The 15,406-nt window shown below is 42.3% G+C and overlaps 1 protein-coding gene across 1 annotated transcript in view; it reads left to right on the top strand.

Moving 5' to 3' along the window:
- LOC135198768 (androgen-induced gene 1 protein-like) overlaps positions 1 to 15,406 on the top strand; it is a 40,170-nt gene that overhangs the window by 463 nt on the left and 24,301 nt on the right. Inside the window, 2 exon segments of the mRNA XM_064226684.1 lie at positions 3,574 to 3,757; positions 4,036 to 4,173. Coding sequence (XP_064082754.1) covers positions 3,602 to 3,757; positions 4,036 to 4,173 — 294 coding nt within the window. The 5' untranslated portion in view covers positions 3,574 to 3,601.

The raw sequence follows: 15,406 nt of genomic DNA on the forward strand, positions 1-15,406 counted from the left end.
GTGTTTTCTCCCGAGTTAAAAATTAAGGCCATACCTAATTTCCGATTAAACAGAAGTTACTGAAAGTCTAGCCATGTGCAGTACAAACTTACCTCCATGACGCTTTCGAGATTTTTACTTAAAACACCTTACGTGTAGAAGATTGACGCTATCCTGATGTTTGCGGAGTCACTTGTGTCAAGAAACTTCCCATTCCCAATGCTAAATCCGCACACCACTTGTACCCATAGATGCTGGGACACTTTCTTCACAACAGTCTTAAACATTGAGGGTGTTCCAGCTCGTGGATGGGGAAACATGTCGATTGTTCGGGAAGAAGAAGAAGAAGAGTGCGCTAGATAACATTGAAATAATTAGTTAAAGACCAGAATAAGGTTATGAATTGCATTTATTTATTATGTAGTCAAGATAATTCATTTGAAAATATTTGTTGTTGTAAAAGTAACCAGATTCCTGACACAAATTTAATCCATTTTGCTGTGAACATTAGCTATGGTGTTGTTTGCTTTTTCCTATTTTTTTATCGGTGTTGCTTACTGTTTTGTGTTTACCCACTAAACTTGGGATAAGACTTACACAAAACCGTGGGAATAAGTGACTTTAGCATATTTATTTGTAACATATATATATAAATATTTGAGCAATTTTATCATTATTGCATTACTATGACATCTAGAATTCATGGAAACAGTTTGTAAAGGCATCAGCGTGTGTTAAGTTCCCAAAAATTGGCAGCGATGACTTGCATCCCTAGCATGCATTACATTTGTTTCAGCCATACAATTATTAAAAATTAAAAACAAAGTATTTCAGATATACAATTAGCCTATTAAAAATTTTTAAAAAGCCAAAATAGTAATATAGACTTAAATAAAAAGTGCTAATAATAAAGTACAAATTCTTGTCATAAACAATTCACCAACCCGTCGTCTGCTCGACTCATGGATTCTGGCTGCCAGATGTACAACAAGGCTGAAAAATTATTCCTGCGTACTTTGCCATAAACAAATTCGCGTATTTCAAGTTGAATTTGGAGTGAATTAAGAACAAAATGTGTATAATTACAATCAAGTAAGCACTTTGGAGTTTCATTTGTGTTGGCAGTAAGGATAAAACCACCGATTACAAGGTAAAAGTGCATTTCAGTTCAAAACATGACCCGGAAATAAGATGTCTCGTGCTTTCGGTAATACATAGGCAACAAAATTTTTTTTTATTGAGCTGATTACGACTACAATCTTGAGTAATATGAATAAATGTTACATATACAGGCAGTCCCTGGGTTATGACAAGTTCGGCTTATGACGTTCCGAGGTTAAGGCGCTTTTCAATTATATTCATCAGAAATTATTTCCAGGGTTACGACACATGTTCCAGGGTTACGGCGCCTGCAACGCTCATCTGGCATATGAAATATGACACAAAAATGCAAAATAATCAATATTTCAAGGTTTTTTTTATGAAAAATGTAATAAGAATGCAGTTTACATAGTTTTCAATGCACCCAAAGCATTAAAAGTAAGGTTTTCTTAAGATTTTTTATGATGTTCCGGTTTACGACGATTTTCGGGTTACAACACGTCTCAAGAACGGAACCCCCGTCATAACCGTGGGGGACTGCCTGTATTCCCAAATATTGTTCAAATGAGCGCTGGGAAGGCTGGAAAGGACGTGTCCATGAGTGAATGCCTGGATTGTGCATGCGATGATACCACACCATATTGGATATAAAAACTGCCTTTGAACACATATTTTTACGTAAGATGTTTCAACATGCTTATTTTACTTCGTATGGCAGTTTCATATATATCTCATTTTGTTGACGAAACTTCAATCTTTTGAATGGTATGCTTAAATATTGAATTGTATTGTTGTTTCACCAATTAAATATCGAGTGAAAAAAGTGACTGTTTGACGGATCAGTGTCTGCACAGCAGTGCTTTACCTGATATGAAATGTGATGGCTGAAGCCCAGAGGTAAACCTGTTTATACCTAGGACTTACTAGGCCTAAGCTTCAGGCTACCTTTTTAGGCCTGTGTTTTCACAAAGAGAGTTCCCATGCTGTAATTAATGATATTTGTTTGTTTTAACAGAGTTGGTTTGCATGCATGACATTTAGGCCTAGGTATGGCTAGTTACCTATTTTGTTTTAGTAGATGTTAACATTTATGGTAAACCTGTTAAGGACAGCTGTAAAATATCTATAGACTGCAGTTTCCCATGTTTTTTGTATTTTTCTGGACAAGATTGACATTAAGGATATTAGCCTGTTACACACCCCCATAGACCTATCTATTTGTAGCCTAATGGGAATCATTTGGAAACCACATATTGTTTTGTAGTTATAAAACAAAAACTATCCTAGTAAAATGTGTAGTTATCTCCTATCCTAATCTACCATGCCCATCCTTGGACCCCTTAAACTTCACTTGATGTTGGGTGCCATAAAGGCCAGATACGTAGTAAAATGCAGGGAATTGACCTCATTAATTTAGGATAGCATGACCTACCATACTCAGCATTATAGGTTCATCTTCCAGGAACTTATTTGCTTACATACCTTGGGTATACCTTTGTCAATATCCCCAAAGTAATGGGCAATCCTAAGACCCCTCCCAAACTAACCTGACCCAAAGGTCCAAGACGTCTACTTTCCACTGTGGTTGTGGTTCTCAATTTTTGTTAGATTAATGCCAAAAATTATCAGAAAATTATATTTCACTTAGAAAAATAATGATTTGCAAAATATAGTATATTTAATGTATCATTCTCTTGGTCTGCAGGCTATGTGAAGATGAAGATAAGAACCTTGTACATTTAAACTCCGAATGAAAGAAAATAATGATGATAATGAAAAAAAGTTTTGTAAGTAACTGCCAACTTCGGAAACTGTCCAGCTCCAAATATGAAATTCTTCCTGAATGCAGTGCTTTCATTACTTTTGACATTTACTAAGTCCATATGCCATTATTTCTAGACATTTTCAACAAAGCTAAAACTCTATGAAACTAACACTTCCCACTTGACAAAACATAAAACATTTGGTTACATGTTATTGTTGTAATTAGGAAATAATAGATTGAGTGCAGCATGCTAGATTAAATAGGGCTTACGAGGTCTTCAGAAAAAGAGAGCAGAATGGGGAAACAAAAGAAGTAATAACTTCTCTGTCTTACCATTCTCTAGTAAATAAGGGGGGTTTCTGCTGGTGTATCCTCTACAGGTAATACTGATGTAATGGTTTGCTCCAGTGCAGGGTGGTTTGCTTACATATTTACAAATATTCTGAAAAAATTCTTTTTAGTAGTACTGTAATATATTTTTGCCATACAGTGATGTCACCTCAACCTCTAACTACAATTGGGCATTTAGAATGAAGGATTTCTTCCTTGTTTGGTGTGTGAAGGATGTTAGGGAATCCTTCATCCTCTGAAATATATACTGTAAAAGATTATTTTTTTATTTCGGACATGTACAGTCACCCACTTTGAACTAAAACTGTATGTTAATTGAAACAATGGTTTTAACAAATATTTAATGAACTGCATACAAATTTATTTTATTTTTTCAGAGTCAACTGAAGATTATCAACCTTCAGAATGGGTCTTGTTGGAGCACTGATACACTTGATATTATCTATCCATTATGGGTACGGGATCCATGTTTACCTATTTGGGCTACATCCCCCTGAGGAATTTTTGAAACATAGAGTTCCATTTGGAGGACCCTTCAAGTATCTTACTTTTTGGGATATGGTAAGAATTTGTGTAATATATACAATGTTAATGGAAATTATATTGCGATAGAGTATTTTTATCTTGATGCATTGATGTTAAAAATAAGGTCAGCTGTTCCTTCCTACTGGTGGGAGAATTGAGGATAATTATAATTCTCTACAGAGTAGCTTTCAGGAATCTGTTTGATTCCCCTTTTCAATCTCTAATGAATTTATAGCTTTGTTATGGAATAATTATCTATGTACAAATAACCGTGGAATCTGTACGTACATGTAAATTTTCCTGTACATTTTCAGCTAATCCAGTTTGCTTACTTCACATTGGCATTCATCAATGACATAGCTGGTTCCAACACTGCAGTATACAAAAACCAAACAAAGCTTCAGAGGCTTCGAGATTTTGCATTCAGCACAGTGGTTTTTGCCTGTGGTGTGGTATGTTGAATCTTATGTTGGTCAGGTCATTTTCAAGTATGCTTTGTTCCAAATAGTTTTATTAAGTGGTTAGATGTTACCTGTGTAGCTATAATGCAAAAATCTATTACTTGGTCATAAAGAATGAATATTTTCATATAGTTCTTATGGAAATACAAACCAGAGCCTTTTATACTTGGTAACAAGGTGGTTAACTGATGTTCATTAAGTGGTTAGATGTTACCTGTGTAGCTATAATGCAAAATCTATTACTTGGTCATAAAGAATGAATATTTTCATTATAGTTCTTATGGAAATACAAACCAGAGCCTTTTATACTTGGTAACAAGGTGGTTAACTGATGTTCATGGTGGAGTGAGTAGGGGATTACACCTCACTCACTCTCCCAGCACATTTTATGTAGCAGTCATCAAGTTAAGGGATGAATTTACTGCTGTTGGGAAGTTTTCAGTAGAGGAAGTACCTTGAATAGTTATCTTAGTACTACTGCCATGCTGCCTAATTCCTCTATGCTCCTCCTAGGATTATATTCCCTCTCAGGCGAGAGATAGGTATTGCATGAGGTTTGGGGTTCAGCGCACCTACCCTTTCTACATTAACTGCTATATCTGTTGTTACTGCAACTGCTGAGATCTCAATTCTTTTGAACTTCCAGTAGTGGTCTTCCTCCCAATAGAAGATGTCGCAGGACTTCAACTACTGCTACTTCGTCAGATGAGATGACTATACTAGCAAGGAGAGAAACCACAAGTGCTTTTGTTCCTCCACATTGAGCATTTCTTCATCCTCTTCCTCAGCTTTTTCTTCATCTTCCTACCACAGGAGGAAGAAGGGTATGTGCAAGAAGGTCTTTGTATGGAAGTTCTGTAGTTCTTCAAGCAATTGCTTTTCCCAGTCTAGTGGATGGGGGTTTGGGTTGATCAACTTTTTTTTGGCCAGGCTAGCATGGGCCCAGTACTCTCATCTCACTTGGGTATGAGGACTATTCCCAGGTCTTTCTCTTGTGTTGTCTGTTGGTTGAGCCAGTCTGACCTCCTTGTCTGTGCATGCCCAGCAGGGGGAGTAGCTCTTCCTCTCTTGTTTCTTAGGAAACACACTGGATTTAGCACACACAGTTGCTTGTTCCCTGACCAGGTCAGCTGTCAGATGTTCCAGATGAGCTTACTACACACCCAACAGGTAGTTAGTCATACAACTCAGGTGAAAACTTACAAAGTCAAGGGACATGGGACCATTCCTAGCATTTCAGAGTAACTTTTTGGTAACATGGGTAATAAACCAAGTGTCTGAAGCATCAGACCACTTTTACCTCATTGTACCTAGGGGCTTCACTCACAGGTTTCCAGAATTTTTCTTTGAGACCTGCATTAGCTGCTTAGCAGGTTGTGTAAGCACCCAGTTCCTCTCGGACAGAAAGGTATTTCAGGCCTGTACCCAAAGTTTTTTAGGGGGGGGTGTCGCTTTTCCCAAAACTGGACCTTTTCTTCCTTAAATGTCATTGCATATATAGGTACAGTATATACAAGATGAAATACTTGAAAATGTTATTTGTTCATACACGAAACAAACCTTCGGTCTTAACATTAGGATTTACTAGCGCCAAGCTGGAAACCGGTAGAATTAAAATTACACTCTGAGATCCAGGGACTAATGGCATCTATACCAGGTCACGGGGCATGTATACCCAGAATGCCCACGGCTACCTGTGACCCATCAGTTATTTTCCTACCGCCTTTAAGATAAGACGTGTTACTGTCTATCTCATTTAAAGCCGGTTTTTCAGTTTGCCCGTTCTTTATCCATTTCATTTTTTATTTTTCATTCCTTTTCTTTCTCCAAGTGTGATCAGTGTGTGGTAAGAGTGTATACGTGGTATGATGGAGAATTTTGCCTCAACATCGGGATCGTCTACCGCTTTGAAGAGGAGACAAAGGAAATGCCCAGGAGTCAGTGGCTTTCCATGTTCTAGGTTCCTAACTTCGGTGTCGACAGATCCTCATCCAACGTGTAGTAGGTGCAGGGAAAACGTATGTACGGTACTAATCCGTGTTCTGTTTGTCGCGGTTGGTCGGTGGAACAGTGGAAGAAGTTTCTATTGGGGCCAAAAGCCAATACAAAAGGCAAGGGGGTGACGCCATCTTTGGATGACCAAACCTTACCGGCTTCTTTTGTATCGGTAATAAACACCAGGCTGCTCCATATGTTTCTCCACCTGCTTTTGAAATTGTCTCATACCCCTTTACGGTTTCTCCCCTAGCGGTTCTGTATCGACGTCAGGAGGGGCCTTGGGTAATTTTATGAATAATTTGCACTCTCCTTTGTTCCCAGCAAGCAGAGGGGGAGATCCGCCATCTTTGTTCCAGGCTCCTGCTACTCAAGCGCATAGGTTAGATGGTACGTGGTCAGCGCTAGGCCTACCAGGCGTACCAACCTTGGATGGTCTGCTTGCGCATTATATGACGTCACGGTTCCAGCAGGGTGGTCCGGCAGCGCTGAATGTTCCTCATCCCCCGGGCTTGCAATTTTATGGGAATTAATGCCGCGGCTTCACCATCCCACTCAGTATTTACAGCGATGCAGAACGTGGGAGGTAGTTTGGCAGCAAACGTGCGGTTGCCAGCAGAAACCTCTCAGTCTCTCCCTACGAGAGGGATGACGTCACAACATACGTCACACTCTGAGATGGCAGGCGTGATGACGTCACAGACCGATTCTCGGCCTTTTTCGCTGCACCCAAACGCCTTCTGACCCGTCAATGCAAACTGTAATGCAGAAATTACAGGATATAGAGGAGAGAATGAATAAGAGAGACAAAAAGAAAAAGTGTGATTCGCCTTCTTCGTCTTCTTCCTCTAGTTCGGCGTTATCGCTAAGTCCGATAACGTCACGGCGAGCGCCAGTCAAGCGTTGGAGGAGGATTCGGGAGTTCCTGGCGGATCCTCGGGCCAAGAGGAGAAGAATCAATTCTTCCTCTTCTTCGGACCAAGACTGTCATTTCCAAGTCAGCAAGAAGGTCGGAAAATCAGTGGCTATTAAGCACAAGGTTGGCAGACGAAGCCGTTCGCAAGAGTCCGAACAAGCGAGAGAGGTGACGGCCGGCGAGCTAGCGGCCGAGGCGGAGTTGCCAGTTCGGATCGCAAAAACTGCGATACCTCTGGTAAAATCAACGTTGGCGGCGAAAGGTGCAGCAGAGGATGGAATGCAGGTCCCAGTTTCGCCCGTAAGGCCGTTCAAAATACGTACGAAGGACGATAAGGCTCCTATTAAAAGTACGAAAAATAGAGAGTTGGCAACCTCGGCGGATACGTTCGTGGAAGGCAGTGTCGTCTGGATAGAAGGCCGAGGCCGGGCTCGCCGACGCTCGAAAACGATGCCAATGCTAATAGAGACGAACTTACCTCTGTCTTAAGGGAGCCTTCATCTTGGAGATCTAGACGAGATTCTCGCTCTAGATCCGTGAGCAGAGAAAGAGTGAGACGTTCTCGTTCCCCTGCTGACTATCTGGGATCGAGCCAACAGCGGCCAGCAAAGATCAAAGAGACCCGGCCGGTTAGTGAAGGGGCAGGCGGCCGTGGAATTCCGGGCCGTCTGTCAGAAGATAGAGGCGAGACAACATCCCTCGTGACGGAAAGTGGTACACTAGAGCCGAGGAAGGAGAAAACCAAGAGTTTCTGGCCTCGTATGCAGAGGTTATTGATTTGATTCGTCAGTTCAATAGCCTTTCGGAGAAGACAGAAACACCGGCCAGTATGCTTCCTCCTGGAATTGACATGGCGTTTGACTAAAAGAGGGATACCAAGAGGTGGTCGTATGAATTGCCTTGTTCGAGTCATGCGGAATCGGTCTTGCAACCACGTTAAACGCAAAGATTGCAGGGAGGGATAATCCTTAAGATCTAATAGATCATTTAAATTTATCCCCCCTCCAATGATAAAGCAAAGGAAATATTATACGACACCGAAGGCCCTCCCTTTGCTGTCTAGACAAATGAACCCTAATGTTGTAAGGTTAAGGCCTGGATTAACCTTGGATCAGGTTAAAATGGAGTGCCCTTCGATGACGTACCAAGAGGCTGCTACGTTAAGAAGAAACAACAAGCTTCTTCTGTCTTTCAGGCTGCGTCCTGGTTAGACCTTTGGTCAACAGCAGTGGCGAAAATTGCATCCTCGGAAGCAACAAGGAAAGTAGTGGATGAACCATTGTTCATTAGATTACTACAGTCAGGGTCCAAGGCGATTGCGTACCTGACAAACGTAAGTGCCAATGTTTGGGCAAATATCCTGCTAATGAGGAGAGATGCAGCATTGGCTAGACTAAGCCACAATGTGGATTTTGGATTCCCTGTTAGCAATGAGGAATGGGGATATCTTGGAATCGCAACTACTGTTGCCAGAGGTCATACTGGAAGAGGCGATAGATAGAAGAAAGGATGGACACTAACGATAGGTTGGTGCAACAGGCAGTTAGGAAAACGTCTAACAGTCAAAACTACTCCTTTGGAGGGAAGACAACAGCAGATGTCTCGAAAGAAGACAGTGAGACATAGCATCCCTAATAGAGTCACAAGACCCTCTTCCCCAAAGAGGATAACTCATCGGCCCTTTCACAATAGAAACAACAGAGGAAGGGGCAATAGGGGAAGAGGGAGAGGCTCAAGAAGATAGGATAGGGTCGCCTCCCATCAACTCGGCCACACCAGTGGGGGGTTGCCTGGCAAATCACTGGAAGGTGTGGCAGGAACTAGGGGCAGAGCAGTGGGTGGTGGATGTTCTCAGGATCGGGTATTTGATTCCGTTCGAGGTAACCCCCCCCGCCCCTGACAGATCAACCATTACCCCACGTCACTTATGCCCACAAATCTCAGAAGGCCACTATTCTGCAGGACGAAGTGAAGAAGATGATGGAAAAAGGTGCTGTGCAACAAGTATGCAGTCCGACAAAAGGCTTCTACAGCAGGATTTTCCTGGTACCCAAAGCCAACGGGGAGTGGAGGACAGTAATAGACCTGTCAACGCTGAATCTGTTTATAAGGGAAAACCAGTTTCAAGATGGAAACTCCGAAAACGGTTCTACAAGCAGTCAGAATCGGAGACTTTATGCTGACAGTCGATTTAAAGGACGCATACTTTCAGATACCAGTCCATCAGTCTTCAAGGAAATTTCTCCGTTTCAGTCTTGCAGGGAAAGCTTTCGAATTCAAGGTCCTGTGCTTCGGATTGACAACGTCTCCTCAAGTTTTTTACAAGAGTGTTCACCCTCGTGTCGGCGTGGGCGCATGCTCAGGGGATCAGGCTAATAAGATATCTGGACGATTGGCTGGTGATAGCAAAGTCCAGGGAGAAATTACTCAGGGACAGGGCGGCCTCCTGCAGCTTTGTCACAGACCTAGGTATTGTGGTGAATCAGCAGAAGTCGCAGCTGGATCCAAGTCAACGTTTTGAATTATCTGGATGGTGATAGACACAACACAAGCCAAAGTATTCCCGACAGACCAAAGAGTAGAGAAATGCAAACAAGTGGTGAATGCCTTTCGTGGAAAGCAGACACAGCCAGCAAGACAGTGGCAGGTGGTGCTGGGAATCCTAACCTCCCTGGAGAAGCTAGTACCACAAGGAAGGCTACACCTTCGGTCCCTACAATGGAGGATGAAGAGTTTTGGTCACCAACAGTAGATCACCCATACGAGCAAATTCCCTTGTCGGCAGAAGTGAGGAAAGACTTGCTGTGGTGGTGGGTGGACGACGACAATCTGACAGTGGGTGTCCCCCTTCAACAATCCTCCCCAGACCTCTTGCTGTTCTCGGATGCGTCACTAGAAGGCAGCCCATATGGAGGAGTTGATGGTGTCAGCAAAATGGAGTTGCAAGGACAGAGAACTCCATATCAAACGTGCTGGTAAGTTGAAAGCAGCTTTCCTGGCTCTACAGAAGAATTCAGGGAGAGAGTAAAGGGACACTCAGTGGTATTGATGTTCAGACAACACCACAGTAGTAGCTTATATAAACAAGCAAGGAGGCCTAGTTTCTCGGCAGTTACATGTGATGACAGTTCAACTTCACCAGTGGGCTATAGAGAACCTGGTAGACATCAAGGCCTGGTATATTCCGGGAAAAGCAAACATAGTGGCCGACAAGTTGAGCCGCAGGGATCAGATTCTGGGAACGGAGTGGTCCCTACACCAACAGGTAGTGGACAGGATGCTCAGTTGTGGGAAGGACCGATCATAGACCTCATTTCGCAACCAGGTACAACAAAAAGTTGGAAGTGTATTGTTCAGTAGTCCCGGACGCAGAGGCAGTAGCAGAAGATGCGCTACAACACCCCTGGGACAATCTGGACGGTACGCATTTCCTCCATTTGTCTAATCCGTCAGGTTCTGAACAGGGTAATGCGGTCTCAGAACCTCAAGATGACCCTGGTAGCCCAGCCCCGTTATGGCCGAAAGCAGAGTGGTTTCCAGACCTACTGGAACTCCTAGTAGATGTGCCAAGAGAGTTACCTCCATGGAGCAACCTTCTGTGTCAGCCTCACGTGGAGAGGTACCACCAGTCTGTGAAGTCCCTATCGCTTCACGGGTGGAGACTGTCAAGTATCTCCTCCGAGAGCGAGGGTTTTCGCAGAAAAGCAGCAACTCAGATGGCAGGTAATATCAGAAAATCATCTGCGACAGTATACCAAGGAAACGTGGTCAGCATACTGTGATTGGTGTCGTAGAGGGAACGTGTCTCCACTCGGTACCACTATTCAGCAGTTAGCAGACTTTCTGATATCTCAGAACAGAAAAACATATGTCTGTATCTGCAGTGAAGGGGTACAGGGCTGCTCGAGCCTCAGTCTTACGAATGAAAAGGAGTGGACATATCGTCTTCATGGAGTTGGCCATGCTGATGAGGAGCTTTGAACAGTCATGCCCACCAAAGGAGCTAAAAGCCCCAGATTGGGATCTGACCAAGGTACTGAGTAGTCTGACAAAACCCCCCTACGAACCACTAAGGCAGTCCACGGATAGGAGCCTGACCCTGAAGACAGTCTTCTTATTGGCCCTGGCTTCAACCAAAAGGGTGGGGGAGCTACATGGCCTCTCATATCTCATAAAGCACTCGAGAGGTTGGAGATCAATGGTGTTTGAGTTTGTCCCAGAATTCGTGGCAAAGACCCAAAATCCAACAATAGTAGACGGCAGATTCGACTCCTTTACCATACCTTCCTTGGCAGACTTTGTAGACAACGACAAAGCTGAGATGCTCCTGTGCCCCGTCAGGGCACTAAGGGAGTACTTAAAGAGAACAAGGCACCCTCAGGCCCCGGGGTGCCAGAGGTTGTTCGTAAGTACAGGACGGAACAAGAAGGAAGTGTCCAAGAATACAATATCATTTTGGGTAAGGGAGACGATCAGAGATGCTTATACTGCAGAAGACAGAGGGTCAGATAGCCAGGTGGGAGCTAGAGCTCATGACATCAGGGGCGTGAGTGCTTCCCTGGCATTTAAGAAGAACATGTCTGTGGATAAAATTCTGAAAGCTGGCGTGTGGAAGCGCCAAACAACTTTCACCTCATTCTATTTGAAAGATGTTGCCCATAGATCCTTGGACACCTTTTCCTTGGGTCCAGTGGTGGCGGCCCAACAAGTGATATAGTTCATCCAGTGCCCCTGGCGGGGTCAGTTGCGTCTAGTCTAAAATGAAGGTATGAAAGTAGAATGAATGGGATGACTGGTCTTTTTTCTTTACTACTTTCTTCCTACTCCTTTAACTACGGGCAATATGAAGGAGAGTACCGTCATGTGCTGGAACGGACTAGATGCAGGTGAGATGGTCAGCCATACTGTGAAGCTATCTTAGCTGATGATATACTTTTCAGTAGCAACACACCCCTCTGGATAATAAGGAAAAAGAGGGGTGAAGGTGGATCCAGTCGCAAGGGACAAGAGTAAACAGTAGAATGGTATCTACACCCAGTGGGAGGAAACCAATAGATCCGCTTATATCTTTGGTCCTAGGTTCATTGTCCATTCTCTTAGAATTTCCCTATATATTCGGAAATGGATAAGGTGGCAAACTCCCAGTCAGTTGTAGAGACTTACCTCCCTCCAATAGTAAGTCTATCCTAATGTTAAGACCGAAGGTTTGTTTCGTGTATGAAACAAACATACAAATTTGTAACTAATTTGTTAATTTTTCATAACTAACAAACCTGAGGTCTTAACAGTTAAAGGCCCACCTCGAACCACCCCTCTAGCAGTCTAAACTGGGTTAGAAATATAACTGATGGGTCACAGGTAGCCGTGGGCATTCTGGGTATACATGCCCCGTGACCTGGTATAGATGCCATTAGTCCCTGGATCTCACAAGTGTAATTTTAATTCTACCGGTTTCCAGCTTGGCGCTAGTAAATCCTAATGTTAAGACCTCAGGTTTGTTAGTTATGAAAAATACAAATTAGTTACAAATTTGGTATTTTAGTTATATTAAGAAGAAAAATTGGGTATGTGGTCTATGCCCTTCTACTTGGTTAGATGTTATTCAAAGTACTGACTTTGGTTTAGAGAATTTTACATATAATGTTGAAAGTTTGCACTGAAATTCAAGAATATTACTTCAGTTTTATTGATTGAGTTATTTATTATGTTAACAATAACATGCATATTAGTACTTTATTTGTTGTTGTGTTATATACTTTGACTTAACAAAAAACAATAATTATTTATTACTTTGTATGTACAGTTCAATGAAAAGGATAGTCACAGAAAATATGGACTTCCAGACACTGTGGGAATTGGTTGTTTGACCCCCTGACCACCCCCTCGGTACAGGCCTGTATTTGAAGAATGTAAAAGGCTGGTGTTGAATGATGGATCAATTCTTTTTCTTATTGCCTGCCGCCCCTTTCCCATAGGGGGATAGTGGCGTCAGTGCACCTTATACGGTGCATTGTAGGCATTACTTAAGGTTCTTTTCAGCATCCCTTCAGCCTCTAGCTGCAACTACTTTCATTCCTTTAACTGTACGTACCTCCATTCATATTCTCTTTCTTCCATCTTACTGTCCATCCTCTCCTAACACTTGATTCATAGTGCAACTGCAAGGTTTTCCTCTAGTAACACCTTTCAAACCTTTTACTGTCAATTTCCATTTCAGCACTGAATGTCCCTAGTTGCCCCAGTGCTTGGCATTATGCCTAATACCCCTTAAAATCAATCAATCAATCAATCAATCAATCATCAATCTTCTTACTGCCTCTGCAGGGTAGCAGTTCATCTCTAGTACATGCTGGACATGGCGTAGTTGTATGCGGGTACTCGCTTGACCAACTATTTATAGAGCTTAGGTGACTAAACTCTTTCCACTCTGTTTTAGGTTGGGGGAGTGGCAGGGTAGCACAGTAGCCTGATTTCAAGATAAAGCTGCCTCCCAACTTGGGGAATAAAACATGGTTCTCCTGTCTTTCTTAATGGAGCAAGGCTTTGTGGATTTCTGGATGGGTTTTTAACTTCTAATTAGTTGTCTGAGAAGACCTGCAATCTATGGATGAGTCTCCTGCATAAAAGTGATGGTTTGTGTTTCTGTAAGAACAAATATAAAATTAAGATAATTGTATTTTTCTCCACCAGATTAAACAAAAAACTACCAGGCAGTCTCTGCTTATCAGCAGCATGGTTAACAGCATCTCGGTTTCACTACTCTTGGCTAAAGATGTCAACCAGATTTTCAGTGGCAGTGAGCGATTTTCTGTGCCAATAAGTGGTTTATCAGCATTCGTAGGTAGTTGATCGACGTCAGTAAGTGATTTTCTGTGTCGGTATGTGGTTTATTGATGTTGATAAGTGGTTATCAGCGCTTACGGCGTCGTCAGTGTCATTTATTGCCATAATAAATTTTTGTTTTTTGGTGCTTGGCCAGAAACAGAACCCGTTGTTAACTGAAGACTGTTTATGGAGCCTTTTATTGCGGTTCTCCCCTTACCCACCCTGCTTTGTCCCCTTACACTAAAGGAAAAAGTGCTGGAAGATGGCAGGTGAGGGGTATTGCCCCACTCTATCCCCAGAAACCATTAACAACTTTGTGACTAAGTTCAACAACCATCTCCAGCTTATACTGAAGGATACTCCAAACCATCTCCAGTTTGTGCTGAAGGATACTCCAACTATCTCTGGCTCATGCTGAAGGATAGCTACTCCCATTCAAAAGGCTTTGGTTTGAATACTATGAAAAATACAAATTATAATACTTAAGAAATTGTATGTAGTATTCTGGAAGTAAGTGGAGCAATGTCAGTAAGGAAATGTTGTATGTAGAATATCTGGTTACTTTTTTTATTCCTATCTGTTCTTTTGAGAATAAGTAGACCCTTGACTCACGAACGCATTGACCCACGTACAACTCGATCCCCGACCAAAATTATAGGTAAAATTTCACCCTTGACTTACGAACTAACTTTGAGATACGAAACAAAAAAAAAAATGCGGAAATAAAAAAATTCTGTTTGGGTCATGAACTAATTTTGAGACATGAACATTTGAAAAATGCTGGAAATTTCTGGAAAATAACAATTCACTTTGTTTCACAAACTAATTTTTAGACACAAACATTTGAAAAATGCGCGAAATCGCCCAGCACACGTGAGAGCGTTTGAGTTGCCATGGGACCAGCCATCCTCCAGCCGCCCACGCACGGCGTCACCCACGCATCGCTCTTTGTCTCATCTCATTGTGTACAAGACGTTCGTCAATTCGCTTAGCATTTTTTGCGCTAAAACTTGTGATTTTCTTCATAATGGGCTAAGAAAGTGAAGAGTGGTGGTGAAAGTAAGAAAGTGAAGAGTGATGGTGAGCAGAGGGTGCAGAGGAAGATAACCATTGAAATAAAGAAAGAAATTATAGAAAAGTTTGAACGTGGTGTTCGCGTGACCGATATCGCAAGTGAGTACAAGATGGCCAAGTCGACAATAATTTCGACAATTTTGAAAACAAGGATGCCATTAAAGAAGCAAATGTTGCGAAGGGAGTGACAGTTACTAACCAAGATGAGATCGCAAACCCTCGAAGAGGCAGAAAAAATAATTTTGAAGTGGTACATGAGAAACAGATGGCAGGTGATAGTGTAAACGAGCCGATCATCTGCGAGAAAGCTCGGCAAAGTGTATCAGAGTTTGCTGAAGGAAACTCCTTCTACTAGTGCCACGCCAGCAGATGATTTAAGGCTAGTAAAGGGTGGTTTGATAACTTCAAGAAGAG

The sequence above is a fragment of the Macrobrachium nipponense genome, chromosome 23 (assembly GCF_015104395.2).
Source record: "Macrobrachium nipponense isolate FS-2020 chromosome 23, ASM1510439v2, whole genome shotgun sequence".
NCBI lineage: Eukaryota > Metazoa > Arthropoda > Malacostraca > Decapoda > Palaemonidae > Macrobrachium > Macrobrachium nipponense.